The 17,811-nt window shown below is 42.1% G+C and overlaps 2 protein-coding genes across 13 annotated transcripts in view; both read right to left on the minus strand.

Moving 5' to 3' along the window:
• Window positions 1-359: 359 nt before the first annotated feature.
• NOC4L (nucleolar complex associated 4 homolog) lies at window positions 360-10,690 on the minus strand. The gene is made up of 15 exons (XM_032199108.1): window positions 10,598-10,690; window positions 10,374-10,515; window positions 10,190-10,296; window positions 9,793-9,900; window positions 9,126-9,275; window positions 8,399-8,498; window positions 7,600-7,634; window positions 7,446-7,496; window positions 6,776-6,887; window positions 6,099-6,159; window positions 5,419-5,529; window positions 4,011-4,174; window positions 3,463-3,545; window positions 2,448-2,561; window positions 360-2,140 (listed from the first exon to the last, which is right to left on the minus strand). Exons 1-15 carry the CDS (start codon window positions 10,688-10,690, stop codon window positions 2,024-2,026), a joined length of 1,548 nt encoding a protein of 515 aa, XP_032054999.1. The 3' UTR covers window positions 360-2,023.
• Window positions 10,691-11,903: 1,213 nt separating this feature from the next.
• Window positions 11,904-17,811, minus strand: part of EP400 (E1A binding protein p400) — a 47,112-nt gene continuing 41,204 nt past the window's right edge. For 8 of the 12 annotated variants that reach the window (XM_032198816.1, XM_032198822.1, XM_032198821.1 and 5 more), the window contains 6 exons: window positions 17,553-17,759; window positions 17,039-17,234; window positions 16,331-16,461; window positions 15,942-16,109; window positions 15,118-15,195; window positions 11,904-13,328 (listed from right to left, as the gene is read on the minus strand). In XM_032198816.1, the coding sequence (XP_032054707.1) occupies window positions 13,056-13,328; window positions 15,118-15,195; window positions 15,942-16,109; window positions 16,331-16,461; window positions 17,039-17,234; window positions 17,553-17,759 (1,053 nt within the window). In that variant the 3' untranslated portion in view covers window positions 11,904-13,055. The remainder of the gene's footprint in view (window positions 13,329-15,117; window positions 15,196-15,941; window positions 16,110-16,330; window positions 16,462-17,038; window positions 17,235-17,552; window positions 17,760-17,811) is intronic. The other 4 variants (XM_032198825.1, XM_032198827.1, XM_032198826.1 and 1 more) reach the window with 1 other exon arrangement.

Raw genomic sequence — 17,811 nt, forward strand, 5'->3', positions numbered from 1 at the left:
TTTTGACACCGTTCCCCACAACATTCTCCTCAAGACACAGGCTGCTTGTGTCTTTGACTTGCGTACACTTCGTTGGGTTAGAAACTGGCTGGATAGCCGGGACCAAAGAGTTCTAGTGAATGGGGTCAAATCTAGGTGGAGGTCAGTCAAGTAAACTCCCTCATTTTCAGCACCACAAGACCTTGTCTACCCCATGCCCCCGTGGTTTAACATTTGCATATTAAATGAGAATCCTAACACTCCTGGAGTGTCAATACTGTGTAAGATACGAATGACATTGCCCATCAGCAATTTCAGACATACCTGAGTCAACCCAAGTAAAACAAAGAGACGCAGAGAAAGGTATTCAATATAAAGGTATTTCCACAGTACGTGATTTCGTTTGAATGGCAATACGCATCTTTTCAAGGCGGTCATGAGGTACGCATTACTGTAGCATCATAGCAATTTATGTAATAAAGACATACAACATACACATGATATAAGGAGACACGTTTTAGAGCTGAAACATGAGGCTTGGGTGAACATGAGCTGAAGCATCTCGAGCTGTAAATTATCATTTCAGCCACTCTGCCTTCCTACCACAGATAGCAGAAATGAAAGAAAGAGGAAAAGCAGGCTGGCCAGGGAGGAAGCAGTCTTGCTTCTTCACAAGAGAAGAGATTTCTTTTTAAAAGATCCTCAAAGCACCTCACCTAAATTCAAAAGTACCAGAGAAAAGGTGTAGAGTTCTATATTCTGAGGACACGCCCATCATTTGGATAGCATGAAGAAAACAAAACACAGTGGCTCTAAATCAAGAAAAACTGCAGGTACCTTAATCAAGTCTGGCTGCCAGAAATTAGCTTTCTTAATCTCTACTTTCTGAACGGTATTTTTGTCCTCCACAAAATATGATTTCAAAACATTGTAAGCAGAGCTGAAGTCTAATGAGACAACAATATGAAAATAACTAGAAAATATTTGAAAATATTAGGAAATAATGAAAATAATTAGGAAAAGAGTCCCAAGTGAGTGCATCTGCATTCTTAACAAGGAATTTATCTCAAACCAAGGCAGAGCACTTAGCACCTGGGAAAACACTATCAGAAGGAATTTCTGCATGACTTCTGGAACTGTATGAGAAATCCAAATCAACAAAGGCACCTAGTATCAGTGGGCTAGCTAAAACTTAGCACCTGCATACACACTGGCCACAGCTCCTGCAATGCTTGCAGGTTACAAGCAAAACTGCAGTAAGCTGCTTATCATTCTGTAGCAAAGATCAAGGATTAGACATACTTTGCACTGCACATCAGTTAGCCTCCCTAGCTACAGTAGTCACCAAGATTATGTTTATTTCCAAAGCTCATGAGCATTTTGAATTAAGCAACTTTACAGCATGAGATGGACATACATGAAGGCACATTAGCAACATGATGTAATGGAATTACAGAGCATCATCTGTAAGTTGTTTCTGACGAACCTGAGATTTCAGTGCCACAAACATGGGTTAGCACATGGAAGCTAAACATTTCTCTGAAAAAGTGAATTTTAAAAAAATATATAAAAATTTATAATTAGACTATGATCAAGTGTTGTACAGAGGTAACTGTTACAAATAAGTTGTCTGCTCTTGTATAAAATTAACACATCTGAAAAATAAAACCAATATTCAGAAACCACACTTCCCCTCAGTTCCCAGAATGGCAGCAAGGTGGTCTGTTGATGCAGTCACTGATCTCAGCCATCAGCCAGTACCAGCAACTCTGTAGAAAAGGGCTTCAATTCCAACAATGAACAAGTCCAGAAAACTTTGCTCTGGGGGAAAATTCCTCCCAAGTACCAGGCAGCAGTATGTAAGCTTGAGAAACGAGAAACAAAGGAAAGCCCATCCATGGGTACTGGCAAAGGTCACCAAAGCACTCCAGCTTTCACCACTGTGAGATATTTCAAAGGCAGAATTGTCCAGCACAGCAGGTGAGCTTTGTGCATGTCCCTAAGATCAGTCAGTTGATGCAGATAAATATGATAAGAGATCATGTCAATCTAAACTGAAGTGCTCGGCAAAAATATCATTTTTCTTCCCAAACAAACCTCGTACTTGCTCGAACTCCAGGGGCACAGTAGCAGCTGATTTCTTTACTTCTTTATCAAAAAGCTACAGAAAGAGAAGACATTAGCAAACATTCAGTACAAGCTCTTCACCCTTGCTAATACCAGTGCTCACTCTAACATCTTAAAAGGTTCATTGCTATACCTTCTATTTAAAAGCGAGTCCTGCCATCATTGCTACCTCATGCTCCACCATTTAACAGACATTTTCCCTTTTTCTCAGGCTCTGTGTAACCAAAAGCTGGCCTAGCTCTCTCCCCACAAAGGCTGATGATTAGGGCACGACTACTGCATTCAGTAAGCAGATCCCCTTCCTCTTATTACAATCACTCACAAAGGCCCAGCAATGCTACCTCAGAAGCTGAGAGCTCCAAGAGCCCTGATATGTCATCCTCTATTTCAGACAGCGACAGGTTCAGGATAGCAGCTGCCTTGGCCACATCTGGGTGATAATGGTTTTGTAGAGACTGCAAAAGCAAGACAAATAGGAGACGGTCTAATGAGAACAGGGTAACACAAATCCATCTGGCTTCCCACACAGGTATCTAACCCTTTGGTAGTCAGCAAACATCAAACTCGAACAAAAGAGGCAAGTTTACTGTACTGCGTTAATACAAAGCTTCAAGAAATTCTCATTTTAGCCATGCTTCAAACACGCTAACGGCCCCTTTCCCCTGGTTCATGTCCAGACAGATGGATTCCTCCACAGACCGTGCCTACAATGCACACCCCAATTTTTCCACCTCCCATAACCCTAATGCTGCATCTGAGCTTCCTGCTCCCAAGCAACATTCTTCTAGCAGACCCTCACACAAAACCCCTGTAACATTTAAATGGAAAGTGATAATCCTGCCATTAAGGTTTAGAGTCAGCAGCAGTAATTTACCCGATTTCAGCCTTCATACGCCATCCTACAAATGATCCAGGTGAAAGGTGAACATTATAATCTTCTCTAGCATTTTTAAAGCCATTTCTACAGGATGACCTAGGTGTACCCAATTAATTTCCATCAATGCTCAGTAAGTTCTTTTTTCCCCTCCAAAGCAAATAAAGTCTTATACATTTGCAGCTATTAAGTCTTGTTTCAGCTGTTAACCGCATGCTTTTCAGCTGCATGGTCAGACGTGCACTCACAAGTCACCTATTAATTAGCACACACTAGTTCTCATGTGTGTGAAATCCTTCGCCTCTTATGCAAGGGTAGAAAAGGATGGAGAGTAAAAGAGTGGCCAGAAGTCATCTCATTTACAAGATGTGTGTCAGCAGGTTCTTATAAGTGTTACTGCCGACTGCCAAGGTGTCATGAAAAAGCAACAAGGGTGGAAGAAGCCCACACCATACACAGACGTGCCCCGTTAGCTGACATACCTGAAGCTCCCAGAGGGAGCTCTCCAAAGCCCTGCTCTCAGACGGCTCCTCCTGTTCCATAATATATGGATCTTCTGACAAATCTAAGGAAAGAAACAGAGCTAAATACCTCCTGTGTGATGCCCATAATGCCAAAGGGAACACAGAGACCCAGAGCAGTGCTGCACCTTCCCAGCATGTTTAGGATCCAGGAACATGCTGACATACAACAGTACGACCTTAATCTCACTGTTTGCAGTGCTACAGAATCGTATTACTTCTAAAGGCACAAAGAACTAGAATGGTCTGAAGCAAGGGCATCTCAGGCAACCTTGATCTGCCACTACTGTCATTCAACTCCGGGTAATTAAACCACGGACAGAGGAAGAAAAACTCGGGAGATTCCTGAGGCCCCAGTAGGACTGCCTACACAAAAAAACCTACAGACTGCAATTGAAGAGGTGTCTGGTTTCTGCGTTCAGTCTCGTTTCCAATTTCTTTATTATAGCCTTGAAGTGAACAAGACAAGCTCAGAGCCCCAAAACTCCCCCGCCCACCTTGCCCCTTACCTCCCGGCCCATTAGGTCTGTGCACCAGCACTTTGCATGCAGGGTGCCTCCGAAAGAGATTACAGATGAAGGGAATGACCATGAGCAGAGCCTCGGGAGGAGCAGTGAGGGCCAGCCGGGAGAGGCGCTTTATAAAGGCTGCTACCAGGTACGCTGGCAGGTGGCTGTTGGAAGGGAAACAGAAGAAACCAGCATGGACAAGTCCCAGCAAGCAAGCCAGCAGACTCATCAACCCAAACAGCATGTCAAGCTAAGGATCAGTGGGGTTCTTTAGCTTTTTGGACTATGGAGTGCTGCCTGGAACAAACCTAGGGGTATTTCCATTCAGTGCATGACTAATCTCAAATCATTTTGTGATTCAATCCAGATGCATGGCACCACTCCAAACACTTGCTGTATCCAAGCACAGCTCTCTTCCACAGTCATCCATACTGCAATCTTTATTCAGTCATTTTACAAACTTCTGAGCGCTTGGCCAGGCAACCTTAATTATATTCTTCTAATGCAGCTTTGTGGGTTTAATTAATACACATACCATGGTGTTAAATTTACTTCCAGGACTAAAGCAAGCAGTGCAGCTGTTAATGGAACATAAAGCTGCTGTAATGTAAACATGCAGGATAGCTCTTTTATGGTAAAAATGCAAATTTCTAACAGCAATCTGCCCATCTAGGCACTTTTTGCAGGTCAGAAGATCTAGGATAAAAGATGACAATTTTCAGCCACTCAGCCTTCAACCCTAGGGCTCACTACACCTGCGAGGCTCAACAGAGTCACCCCAAGGTACAACATCTGTCACATCTTGTCACTCTCTCCAAAGTACAGTATGAATACAACCGGGGTTGATATTAATGCCGAGTGCTGAACTGTAAAGCATTTTCTTGGTTTTATTTTGTAACATATGATGGCAACTACATGACCAGCTGCTTATCTAGTTTCTCTCCTGTGCACAATGAATTGACAGCATCAAGACAGACTGTCAAACACTTTATATTTCAATGTTATATGTCTGCAAAAGGTCATCAATTTATCAACAGCTTTATGATACCATGTCTATAAAAAGCCTGCAAATGTTACTTTTCCATATTCATAAAGATGGAGAGAAAAATCACTTTCAGCCAAGCTGGAATATAGATCAAAATACATCCATAATGATTTGCAGATCAAACTCAGATAACTAACTGCATTTTTACTTTCTGGAACTAGATGGATGTGTGGCAAATCTTCAAAAACAGTGCCTGAAAGATTACATAACACTCTCGGATTCAGTTTTCTCAATAAGAATTTAATTCAGCGGGCACACTGAATACACTAAATCCAGGTGCAGGGGACTGTTCAAGAACAAACACTAGCCAACAGAAAAGCAGGAGTATAATATGTGAACGTATATAATAAAGTTTTTACTTACGATGAAGACAAAAACAGATCAAGCAAATGGAAGAAGCGGGCTCGGTACTTCACGTGATATATAGAAGGGTCTAAAAGACTGTACAGCTTTTTGTAAAAGTCAGGGTATTCTCTGTTAAAAAGGCAAAAAGAAAAAAGTCAACATCCTTTGCTGATTAGTGACATACAATGGACTACACTGAGTCTAAATCGTTTTTCTATGCTTTCATCATAAATTGCTCCAGGCCACTGCTGTGCTGTGGGGGCATGTTTAGCTTTCTTTGGTTTACCTCCAGAACCACGACTTGAAATCAGGCTGTAAGGTGAATTTCTGGCTGTTACAGTGCCTAGCCATCCTGGAGATGTGAAGCTATGTCCACTGATTGCAAGTGGTACAGGATCCAGTGAAAGGCACACCGAAGACTACAGTTTCACTATGTAATCAGATCAGTGGAAATCAATTTTCAAGTGCTGAGCAACCACAGTCTGGAGAAGAGGATATTTAGGCTCAGCTGACAAAAAAAAAAGTCAGACTATCAAAACAGCTCAGCATCCAAATAGCTGAGCCTCTCGTGCAGGGCTTGGCTTTCTTGTGGGGGAATTTTAAAGCCTGAAGATGTGGAGAATTCTTTTTAGTCTCTTCTGCACAAGATAAAAATACAAGACCCATGGCCCTTTACACAATATGTTCTTTTTACTTACAGATTATGCTGATGAATCAGAATAAATAATCCATTTAAGGCCAGAAGACTAATTGCTCCACCTGTAAGAAAGCAGGCAGGTATCAACACAATAAATCAATCACTTTATCATCTGCAACCTGTTGCTATTACAAAACCTTCCCAGAAGGAACACATAATTAAGAGCACCCAAAATTACAGCTAGTGTGATGGCTGTCAGGTGAGAGAAGCTCATCTAAAACCTTCCAAAGGCTCACAAATTACTAGCAAAGATTAAGCTGTAGATGAGAACAAAGATGCTGCTCTAATCCCCCTAGAAAGCCACACCAGGAAGGCAAAGTTCTCCTCAGAAGCACCATTCCTGTAGGAAACTGCATGTCCTGTGTCTGGATACAGTCCAGGTATCAGCAGTGCTGACTGAACTCTGTGTTTAAAGGAAATCACTCCAGTACTCAACGTTTTTCAAGTCCTTAAATATAATTTTTCTAACACACAAGGAGCAAAAACACAGACAAATGCAGGTAACATCTCACTGTGAGAGGACAATACATTTCACCCTAGTTTCTAAGCTTCATTCCAGCCAAAGCACATCTGCTTCATCCAGACTGTGGTGTTGTGTCCAGCAGCCCTTTGAAGTCTGTACGTACCACGCTGCAGAGCCCCACAAAAGATTAAAAAAAAAAAACTGTTTTCACTCACCTATGCCATAGGCCACCGTCAAGAAGTCTATCATGAGAGTGGGTTCGTTCATATAAGGAAGGATGGAATCATGCAAAATGACTAGCACTTTTTTGTAAAGGCCAGTGGGTAGCTGTGAAGGACAAAACAATACAGTCAAACAACCTTTGCAAGGAGAACTCCAAGAGCAACAGCAACACACGGCTCAAAAAGGCAACACACGAGCAAAAGTGAACGTGCCAGGACAGAACAGAATGGCTTGTGGCAACAGTTCCCAAATGGGAGAGTTTACAAGTGACATCTGACAATTAGGTTAATTCAGAGCAGTGGGTCCTCACAACTAAACTGTCATCACAGCTCAGAGAAAAAAGTGTGCATGGGGGGAAGTCGCTAGCACAAAGGCTGGGGAACCTTCAACTTGCAAACACAGGTTGTTATGCTGCAGGTCACTTGTTATGGACAGATTTGTTTAAAGAGGAGAAAAAGACTGAGAGCAGGAAGAAAGGGATCGTACACGGGGTCATGTTTCTTTGGCAGGAGAGCAATCCAGCAGAGATGGTGGCTGGGCTGCTCTCATCTAACGCTGAAAGCACAGTGAAGTCCTACCAGGAGCTCCAGGCAAGGATAGCCACAGCCTCTAAGGATTAGCAACTGGAAAACAATACAGATCAGCGAAAGAAGTAACACTCACTTTGTGCTTCAGGAAACTGAGCCACATTCTTTCAAACGCCTGCTTGTGTGCCTGAAAACAGAATTGCAAACAGTGAGCTAAACACACTGGTGTAGGTAAAGCTCTGCTTTCATTAGATGAAAGTTCAACTCTGAAGCACCAAATGAACAGTTACCTGCAGCTTCGATACTTTCCATTCCTCTCGGTTATCTAAGAAGAAAGGCAAAAAGAGACATGGAATTTGAAATGTATGTTTAAAAAAAAAAAAAAAAAAAAAAGATTACTCTTGTTTTACTTAGCCCTTTGAAAATTCTCACCTTAGTTATTAAAAATACCCACCTAAGATTGAATGTCCACTTAGATAGAGGACCAAACTTATTTCTAGGTAAATTTGCATCCTATTAGTCAAACTGTTCCCTAAGCATAATTGGACGAACTGGAATTAAATGAGTTTTCTCCTCCTCCTGCAGTCTAATACAAAAACACTAAAAAATCATAAAATTTAATTCCTCTGAATTTAGCAGTGATGATGATAAGCATTCCCATTAGTTCATAAAGGCATATGTTTGACCTTCAGATTTTCCACTACCAAATGGGCTGGGACACATTAGAACTCAGTTAAAAATGTTCCTACTCCAACTCGAAAGCATCACAATCAGCTCCAGAAGCAGCCCTTTTCTCTACACTAGGAACATTCCTTTTCCAATTGTTAGGACAAGACTAGGAGCAAGAGGAAAAGGTAACATTCCCTAAACCAGGGGATCTAAAAGTTTGCCATGAACTCCTTGTTCACAAAGTTGTGACAGACCCCACTGTAAACTGGGGAACGGGGATTTTTTAATACTTTTTAGAATCTCTGTGATCACATAAGCAGGCATTTCCCATTAGCAAACACTAGCAAAGTCTTTACACAATAAAAATGTTAAACACGATTTTCCTTTTCATATGCAGATCGTTACGTGGAGTTTACTAACCTTGCTTCACCATAAATTTGACCAAGTCAAGCTCTTTGTTCGGCATGTTAATGGGAGAAATGAGGGAAAATACGTTCTGCTGGTAAAACGGCAGTGGCCTCTAAGAAAAAAAAAAAAAAAAACATAGAATCAAACTTGAAGTAAGGTCCACAAAAGATGGTAAGTCATACTGGACTTCCACAGTGTCCTATTCCCAAACACTGGGAAATTTATTTAGGAAAGAAAATTTATTTAGGAAAGAAAAATTTTTAAGAAAATGTATTTAGGATTTATTTAGGAAAAAAAAAATTATTTAGGAAAGAAAGGAAATTTATTTAGAAAAGAAAATTGAAAGGAAAAACACTGATGCATGAACCACATAATAGCTCTGCATTGCTATTCTTTCCTGGAGCATTACTCATCTGAGTAAGTAACCTTCACTTGTGCCACTCAAGCTGTAGAGATTTGGGTAAAACAGGAACTAGAGCCCAAAGCATGAGGTTTTGCAAGAACAACAGATCTGTCTTAAGCGACCTCCGATTTTAGACTGAAAATTGTCTTATGCATAATTGACATACACTGAAAGCACAAAAAAAATCAGTGCCTTCAAATAAGCACACTTACTCCTGCTTCTGAAGTCTTCCCATATACCAATAGTCCCTCCCTGATTTGCACACAAGGTACAGGTATGGACTTCAGAGCAAGTGTTTATCCAGACCCACCTCAAGAGTAAGGTTAGGGTCTTTACCTCTTTTGTCTTCTGCATGACTTGCCCAATACTCTCCGTGACGGCCTTCATGACAAAGTACCGAATGTCGTCGTACTCCATGTACTCTTGGAAGCGAGAGATCAGAAGTGATGCATCCTCGTTTAAGGGAATTAGGCCATCAACAACCACCTAGCAAAAGGTTTATAAAGAAAAGCAACAAGTCAGTTTCTTACAGTACTGGAGCAGACAGCTGCGATGGCTGGAGGCAACCCCTGCCTCTCTGAAGGGCAGCTAGCAGCGCTGTCTGCTTGTCCCAGAGCAAGGGCCCATCTCCTGACCTCTGAGACAAGTCCCTCACATTGCAGATGTCACTTCAAAGTGACACAGTGACTGAACCAGGGGCAGCACCTTCCCCCTCATCTCCCACAACTGCTCGCAAGCGAGACAAGGAATAAAAAAGAAAGACCACTGATAGCTCAGAAGCACCCAAGTATTCAGCTTGTTCCTGCCCAAGGAGCTGCTCCCACACCTGCACAGGTCACCTCACCTAGAGGCCCTAACACTTGGTGCCACCTCTCTAGCATCATCTCTCCTGTCCCTATCACATCTCCTTGTCTGAAACTTTTGTTCGGGAGGACTCAAACGCAATAGGTTGTGCACGCCACCAGGTACCTGACAGCAGGAACTCCTCAGCTCTACAACTGACCTTTAAAAGTTCACGAGGAAAAGTGAAACTCCCCTTCCACTCCACTTTGACCAAGGGATATTCTGCCTCCAACTCAACAAACTTCATCAGAGTGCAGAGCGACAACTCCTTCAAAAAAGAAGAAAAAAAAACAAAACATTTCAGCAAGGACAGCGGTGGGCAGACGCAAAGGAGGCTGCTTCTAGGTCTGTAGGAAAGCAGGAAGAATGAAGTAGGACGTTTGTTACTGAGAAACTTTCTAGGAGATGGGTATGCAAAGGCAAGTTGGAGCACCAGCAATGTCTTACTATTCAGCGTCATTTACTCTTCTCGGACACTTCAGTATTAGGGCGATGACTGCTCCTGCACCACAACCAGCCCCCCGGTAATGCAGTACCTCCGACCCAGGCTCACCGACCTTGACCTGGAAGGCGCCGTGGCCCATCAGCTCCCCCAGCCAGCCCACGCAGTCGTTGTAGCGGTGCCGCATCCACACCCTGTACTTCTCCTCGGCGCTGCCTCCACCTGCGGAGGGGAGGGCGCGGGGCTGGGGGCTCAGCGCCTCGGGCCGCGCCCCGCCGCCCCCCCCGGCCCTCACTCACCGGCCAGCGCCGCCTCCTCGGCGGGCAGGCGGCCCACGAAGAGCTCCCCCCGCTCCAGCAGCGCCCCGAAGAGCCGGCCGCAGGCCCTGAGGGCTCCGAGGACCTCCTCCACATCCTCCTCCTCCTCCTCCGCCGCCGCTGCCTGGAGACAGAGCGGGGCCGTGAGGGGCTGTGAGGAGCCGTGGCGCCGGCCCCCCGCCGCCCCCCCCAGCCCCGTCCCGCACCGCCAGCCGCTCCAGCAGCTCGTAGACGCGGTTGGCGTTGCCGCGGCTGCCCAGCACGGCCTCCAGGCAGGCGGCCAGCCCGGGCTGCGCCATGCTGCGGTACCACGCCGGCGGAAGGGCCGGGAGGAAGAGGAGGAGGAAGAGGAGGAGGAGGAGGAGGAGGAGGAGGAGGAGGAGCCCGGCCCCGCCGCTCCGCCCGCAAGGGAACCCCCCCGCCCCCCAGTGTCAGTGAGGCGAGGACACGGGCGGGTTATAAAAATGTACACTTTATTACACCTTCAGGTAGGATACATCACTACTCCTTACAACCCTACTGGATCAAGTACAAATGCTTATGTTCAGAAGTTATGTACAGGTTGACTTCCTAACGCACGCCTGGGAGAAAGACACACAGAAAGGGGGAAAAATAAGCGATTTTTATCTTCGTTAACAGACCTAAACAAGAAATAATTGCCTCTTTAGACACCAAATCAGAGCAGCTCAATGATGCAGTCAACAGCTCTTCCACTGCTGTAGTGCTCCCCCCCACGCCTTCATGCACCTAATAGGAGCTAAACTTTTAAAAGTAAAATGGAGGCGAGGCGTGCAGTGTTTCTGCATGAGCACTGCACTGTACGCGGCATCGGCCAGCTGCTACCATTGCATTTACTTTGCATTACACTACCCCATCGCCAACACTGCTGGCTTTTCAGCGAGTAATAAAGTTTAGGCAATGGCACAAAACAGTGATCGGGCAGGGTCAGGGGAATACTTCATGTACAAGCTGAGAAAGAGAAGGAGAGAAAGAAAAAAAAAAAAAAAAAAAAAAAAAAAAAATTGTCCCTCATATTTGCAGACCCGACAGTCCAAGAAAAATTGGATATAGGAGAAATGTGGTATAAAATTTAAAAAAACATCAGTAACTCTGCCTGACCCACTGTCTACATTTGTGATCTTAAAACGGGCTACTCAGAGGAGCTGACCAGGTATTCTTTCTTGTTTAAGCCATTTGGATTGCTAGGTACCAATAGGTGTGTACATACAGAGGTTAAGAACAAAAGACAGACCTTCCTTGCCTTTAAACAGGCTCCCCTCTTAAAAGGCTAAAAAGATCACACAATGAAAAAATAATTTTAAAACCATTTCAGAAAAGGAATGTTGTAATTTCGTCTGAATCTTACACGTTGTGCAGTATTATGGGCAAAAGTAAAATAAATCTGTTCAAGCCACTGAGAGCTTTCTGATTTCTCATGCAGTGCTGTTTGCAGTTTTTCTTTTTATGCAAGAAAAGTAAAGAAAACACCCACAGTTCTATGCAGCTTTTTGCTTTTTTTTTTTTTTCTCATAACAATAAGGCAAACTGATTTGGAGGAAGAGGCCACGCTCTATTCACATCCAAAATACCCACCTGAAGATACATTCATCATTAGCTTTAGTAAAAGAATAGTACAAAAGTTAGATCTTATTCTTTACACAATTGAAGAATTAGTCTTAGAATTTCACCATTCTCCCCTTCCCCCAGTCCCCCACCCTCCCCAAGCTGAAAGCTGAGTAGAAAGTACTGAACATTTAAACATGTTGAGAGAGCAGAATGAAACTAAGAGATTAAATGTTATCTGTTGGAGAGTTTCCGAGACCGAAGTCCTATGAGAAACAGCTATGGACCATTTGTTTAGTTGTATCCACTAAACAATTCTTTTACAAAAAAAAAGGGGGGGGGGCTACACTTTAATACACATCTACTATCAACACAGTATTTACTCAGTTCATGCCTAAAATATCCATTATCTTAAAGTGAAATAATGAGAATGAGGGCACAGGTTGGGTGCTTCAGTAAACTGTACACAAAACTACTAACAAACATTTTAAAAGACATACAAAAATGGACAATGAAACTTTCTTCCTTTTTTAATTACATATACTTACAGGTTTTCACATTTAGTGGCTAAACTTTTCAGGGAGCACTTCAAATGTAAGTTATATCTTCCAGAGGTATTTAACCTCAAGAGAGAACAACATGCAGCTTTCATACAGGTGGAAAATAATTTGCTATATTAGCCGCACTTGCTTCACTATGGATATTGAGAGCAAATCCAAACTATAGCAAAGAACTGCATATTGCCATGGGCCATTTATGATATGCAACATGGAGAGATTTTCCTGCCATTTGTGGCATTTTACCATTTTACTTTTGTGAACCTGGGCAGAACTTAATTCTAACTAATGGTTGCTTTATCTGGTTTGAATGAGCACAGAGAACACTGGCAGAATGCACTTTGTACAGGTTCTGAACACTAAACAGTTGCTAATATGCTGAAGTTATGTGAGAGTTTCCACATTCAAACGTTCACCAGCAAAATCCTTCTGTTAAAAAAAATAGAGGTGGTTTGTCTTCATTTGTGTGTTTGGAGTAGCTTGTCACTTGGCGTAGCAAACAAAAAATGCTGCATTTCCCTGTTATTGCATTTTAATTGTTAGTTCAACTTGGTTTAGTAGGTGCCTTTAATCTGACAGTAGGTGTCCTCATTTGTACTTTTGCTTGCTGATTCTGGGCTTCAGATGTTGCTGGTGTCTGGGCTGGGTTCTGTACACCTGGAGCCTGAATTTGGGGAGATGCTGTTGTCACAACTTGCTGTTGTATCAGTTTCTGCTGGACGACTTGAGCAGTAGCAGTTGTTGCAGGAATCACCTGAACCTGCTGTTGACCTGCTGTTGTCTGTGAAAGTGTCACGGTTTGGGGCTGAGCTTGTACCTAGACATTAGGATAACAGGGCAGTTACAAAATAATACTTCAGTCTTAAGCAGCGCTCTTTAAATTTCTGTTCTACGGAAGGAGGTGTTTGCTCTCTTGACTGACAAGCATCTTGGACAAAGCAGAAAGACTGGGAGGGATACTGGGAATTTAGGATCTGTGGCTTTAGTACAAAACGATGTTCTGTCACATTTTCTAGAACCTTATCACAATTAAAACTAAGAGCCAGGATGCCTTTAACTCAGATCTCCTCAGTGCAGATTCAACATGAAAATATATGGAAGGTTAAAAACAAAAAAACAAAAAAAACACTGGAAAATAGGAAATTCTAGTCTTACAGAATTGAAGGGACAGAGAAATGAACAGAAGGATAGATGGAGGGTCAAACGGGGAAGCACCCATATTGTGACGGTAAGTACAGCCACTAAGGCTTCCTACCACTTCCCAGCATTAGACTTTCAGACTGCCAGTCTCTATCACCAATTTAAGGTAGAATAGTTTGAACTTCATCCAGAAATCTAATTTTCACTGTCCTACCCAGAGGAAGGGGGAAAGCAGCTCAACGTCTCCTTACTAAGAAAAGGTAATGAAAACTGAGCAGCTTTAGATGCCTTTGTCAAGAGGCAGAAGCCCAATGATCCTGCAAGGGTTTCTCCAGGGGACAGGTAACAATTGACTCACCCGCTGGGAAGCACCAACACAGCAGATGGCCACATACCAAACATCAGACGCTTAATATAAAGACCACAGTTTAAAAAAAAAAAAAAAAAAAATACTACACAGGGCCTAATCCTACTGTCACTGCGTGCGTGTGAGGGGAGCTGTTTGTTTTTACCATGGACTTCAACTGTCCCAGAGTTATGCCAACATCAATGACTTCTGAAAAGCCAGTCCTTAATGTCCCTTGAAAAATTATCTAAGAGCTCTTAGTGACTACAGGGAGTAACTCGTGTTGACTAATTAGGTTTCTACTCCCTACTGTCTACCTTGCCCTTGCAGCATTCACATCTGAGGTGGTTACCAGCCAGCTTACACCACTTTATCATCATTTTAAGATAAACAGTCACAGATTTTATTCCACACTAAAACACTGCACTATAAACTGTGACAGATTAAGAGCTGATTGGCTCAGATCTCTGTGCACTGAGGGCAATAACCTCATCCAGCATCCAAAGTTAAATCATTCTTGCCAATCAACAGTGTAAATTATGCCTGTTGCTAACAGTCTGAAAGAGATTGTTCTAAACAGCGTTAAACAAACTGCCTGATAGCTAAGGGAAGGGAGACCAAACCGCCTGTCCCTCTTACCCTAGTGCCTCCCACTATCATTCCATATTTAGAACAGATACCGTACCATTCTGGATTTTAGTAACCACTTTGCATGGCTTTATGAACTGGAACAAATTAAACAGTAACTACCTATTAGCCCCAATTTTTGTAAAACAAATTTAGATGGTGCTCATTAGTTCAATTATTTGCTATTTTGATTAAACATCACAAGAAGCCAGTATGTAAAAAACACTTTCTGCTCTAGGAAATACTTTCTAAAAATCTGTTTTTCACCTCATCTACAGTGCTGAACAACACATTGCTCCACCTATCAAAGTTTTATACTAAAGAATATACAGCAACCTGACGGTTTTCATGTGATTCATTTTTACAGAAGGGAAATTGATACATCCTTCAAGAATACTATCTATACCACAGAAGGGGAAAAATACTTATCTCCAAATAATGAGCTTTCTAGAGGATTGTTTCCAGTGCTTTATTTGACAAGTGCAAAACCCACCTGTTGAGAAACCGAAACCATCTGTTGAATGTTGGCAACAGTAGCCTGTTGCTGGACCACTTGAGGAAGTTTTGCAACCTTTATTGATATGAAATAAAGAAAGATTTAGTCAAAATAAGAAATTGCTAATAGCAGCAACACACCATATCTATCAAAACTGCTACCAAGTGAAAACCTTTCCTGAGTCCTGTTCACTGCAAGTTGGTATCTTGGCCTTCTCAGTGATACTATACTTTTGCAAAAATGAACTTTTTTAGAACAGTGTATTGAGAACTTAGCTAAGAGGGGAAGAGGAGTAGTAATATTTTCAGTTTTAACTTTAACGTACTGATTTCCTCCCAGCTATATATAACATTGAAGGCAGCACAAACTTTCTAAAGGGCTATCTTGTCTTGGATATACTTTTGAAAGAGTAAGGGTTCCAGTTCCTAATCCCCTTCCTTTTCCTTGGTTAGACTGATCTAGTTATCCAGAGAAGAAGGTAACTATAAGCTACCCTTGGCTGCTAGAGATTAGGCCAGGAGACAGCACCAGTAAATGGGAAGAAACAGGAAGAATCAAATTTTCCTTAGTAAATACAGTACAAATCCCTTGCTCAATAAAAAGGAGTAATACACTTTATTTCTTTCAAAGAGGAAAGGCAAACTTCTGTCTCAGATGGTTCCTTTGACCTGCTAAAAGGCAACATATTCATCACCAATTAATTTTATTATAAATATGATTTAAATAAAATATGTAGCTAGTGGGTGCTAAAATGCTACATCACCTGTCAGCTTTAGAGTTATCCAATCACAATAGTGTTTAAAGGTGTAAAACTGTGTTACCTGTACCTGAATCTGGGCCTGCACTTGCTGCGTTCCGCCTGGCTTCTGGGTTTGGGAAATTGGCGTTGTTAAGAACTGCGTTTTAATGGCAGGCTGTGTCGTATAGGTTACTTTTTGCTGCTGTGATGTCTGCTGTTGGGTTTGGACTGTAACCTGTTGAGCATTTATCTGCAGAAGAAAAAAAAAAAAGCATCAATAACTACAAAATGTATATGTATTTTGAAGCACAGGAATGTAGCTAACAAGATTAAATACATTTTATCATTTAAACAAATCCTGTCGTGTTTCAAAATAGCAAAATGAGCTAGGAGTGTCACCACAATTCAGAGCTGAAGCTTTACAGCCACAGAAGCATTACATAACTCCGCAGAAGGTCAAACAGTAAGTACCTTTTGCTGCACAGTAGCTTGGCCCTGTGCAACCTGAGGTTGGATAGCTTTCTGTTGCTGTGCTGCTTGATGATGCTTGAGTTTTAGAAGCTGCTGGACATGCAGTGGCTGTGCAACTACTGTCTGGCCTCCTGAAAATTACAAAAACAAATAGAACTGTAAGATTCTTCATTTTATTGCTTTGTCCCAGTAACCACAGCTTGCAAACAGATTGTGCTTTTATAGACTTATACATCTGCATAGCTTTGAGCACTGATAACCCACTGATTTTAATAGGAATAAGACACATAATTTTGACAGTAAAAACATTATTTTATCTAAGGGCATGAGTAAGCTAAGTATGTGTTCTTACAGTCATACTTTCTACAGGAAAAATTCTTTCTGCACTACAGAAGACAGTTCTGAAAGACGAGTTTTTCTGTTTCCACTTCACATTTTAAAAAATGCAATTACTATGACTTTATTTTTAAAACTGTATCTGTTCACCTACTCGTACACACAGATTTCTGAGTTAAGAATCATACTAACCTCCAGATTAAATGGATTAAGTGCAATTCTCTTACCTCATTTTTGAAACATAATGGAGTTTAACCTCTACGGCTTTAGTTTTCAAAAAGTGTCTCCCACACAAGATATTACTTGAAACAAACATCCTACCTTTAAAAAAGTGGAATTTAAAGTTATGTTCTAGCAAGTGGGTTGACATACCTGCTGCTTTCTGTGGCTGCCCAATAGCAACACTAATGCCTGCAACAGTTACAGGGAGTGTAGTGACTCCTGCAGATGACACAACAGCAGCTGGAACTGATACCACTGGAGGTTTTGCCAAAGCAACCTGTGCTGCTTGTGGAGTTTGGGCCTGGATCTGTCCTTGTGCTTGAAGCTGGGAAGCAGGAACACGAGTCTAAGCAGTAAGGAATGAAGATTATTGTACTGGCACAAATATATATATATATTTATATATATAATTTGCTGCATATAACAGATTATTATGAAGTGATAGTTGCAAATGTTTCCAAATATGTCTCCTTCACATCTCACACACATCACAGATGGTGTCAGTTGGTCTTTAAAGCTATTTGTGTTAGCATTCTATCTTTTGTACTGCCTAAGTAATGCAAAAGGCACTTATGTGCCTGAATAACCTGCATTCAGTTATTTTAAACTAGCAAAGAGAACGAGCTGTCCAAGACTGTTTTCATGAAGTCAAAAAAAAACTTACAAGACGAGCAACTTGCAGGTTTGTCACAGTAGTGCCTGTGAGAACTGCACCAGGACGAGGTGCTGTAACAGCAGTGAGTTGTTGAGTTTGCTGTTGCTGTTGCACTTGTACTTGTGCTGTTTGCTGTTGCGCTCCTTGCTGTGTCTGCTGTGCTGTCTGCTGCTGAGGAAGCTGCAGTTTCTGTTTCTGCAATTTGATCAGCTGTTCCTGCAAAAATAAAACACTTCTGTCATTTCAAATTCTTTATATGACTACAGGA

This window comes from Aythya fuligula, chromosome 17 (genome assembly GCF_009819795.1).
Source record: "Aythya fuligula isolate bAytFul2 chromosome 17, bAytFul2.pri, whole genome shotgun sequence".
In the NCBI taxonomy this organism is placed as follows: Eukaryota; Metazoa; Chordata; class Aves; order Anseriformes; family Anatidae; genus Aythya; species Aythya fuligula.

Bases quoted from the DNA above. Each gene is read 5' to 3' on its own strand.
- NOC4L (XM_032199108.1), bottom strand. From the start codon at position 10,690: ATGGCGCAGCCCGGGCTGGCCGCCTGCCTGGAGGCCGTGCTGGGCAGC. The intron at 9,901-10,189 runs GTCGGTGAGCCT...TCTTTTTTGAAG, and splicing joins ACGGCGCCTTCCAGGTCAAG to GAGTTGTCGCTCTGCACTCT. The intron at 9,276-9,792 runs GTCAGTTGTAGA...ACCTTTTGCTAG, and splicing joins TTCCTCGTGAACTTTTAAAG to GTGGTTGTTGATGGCCTAAT.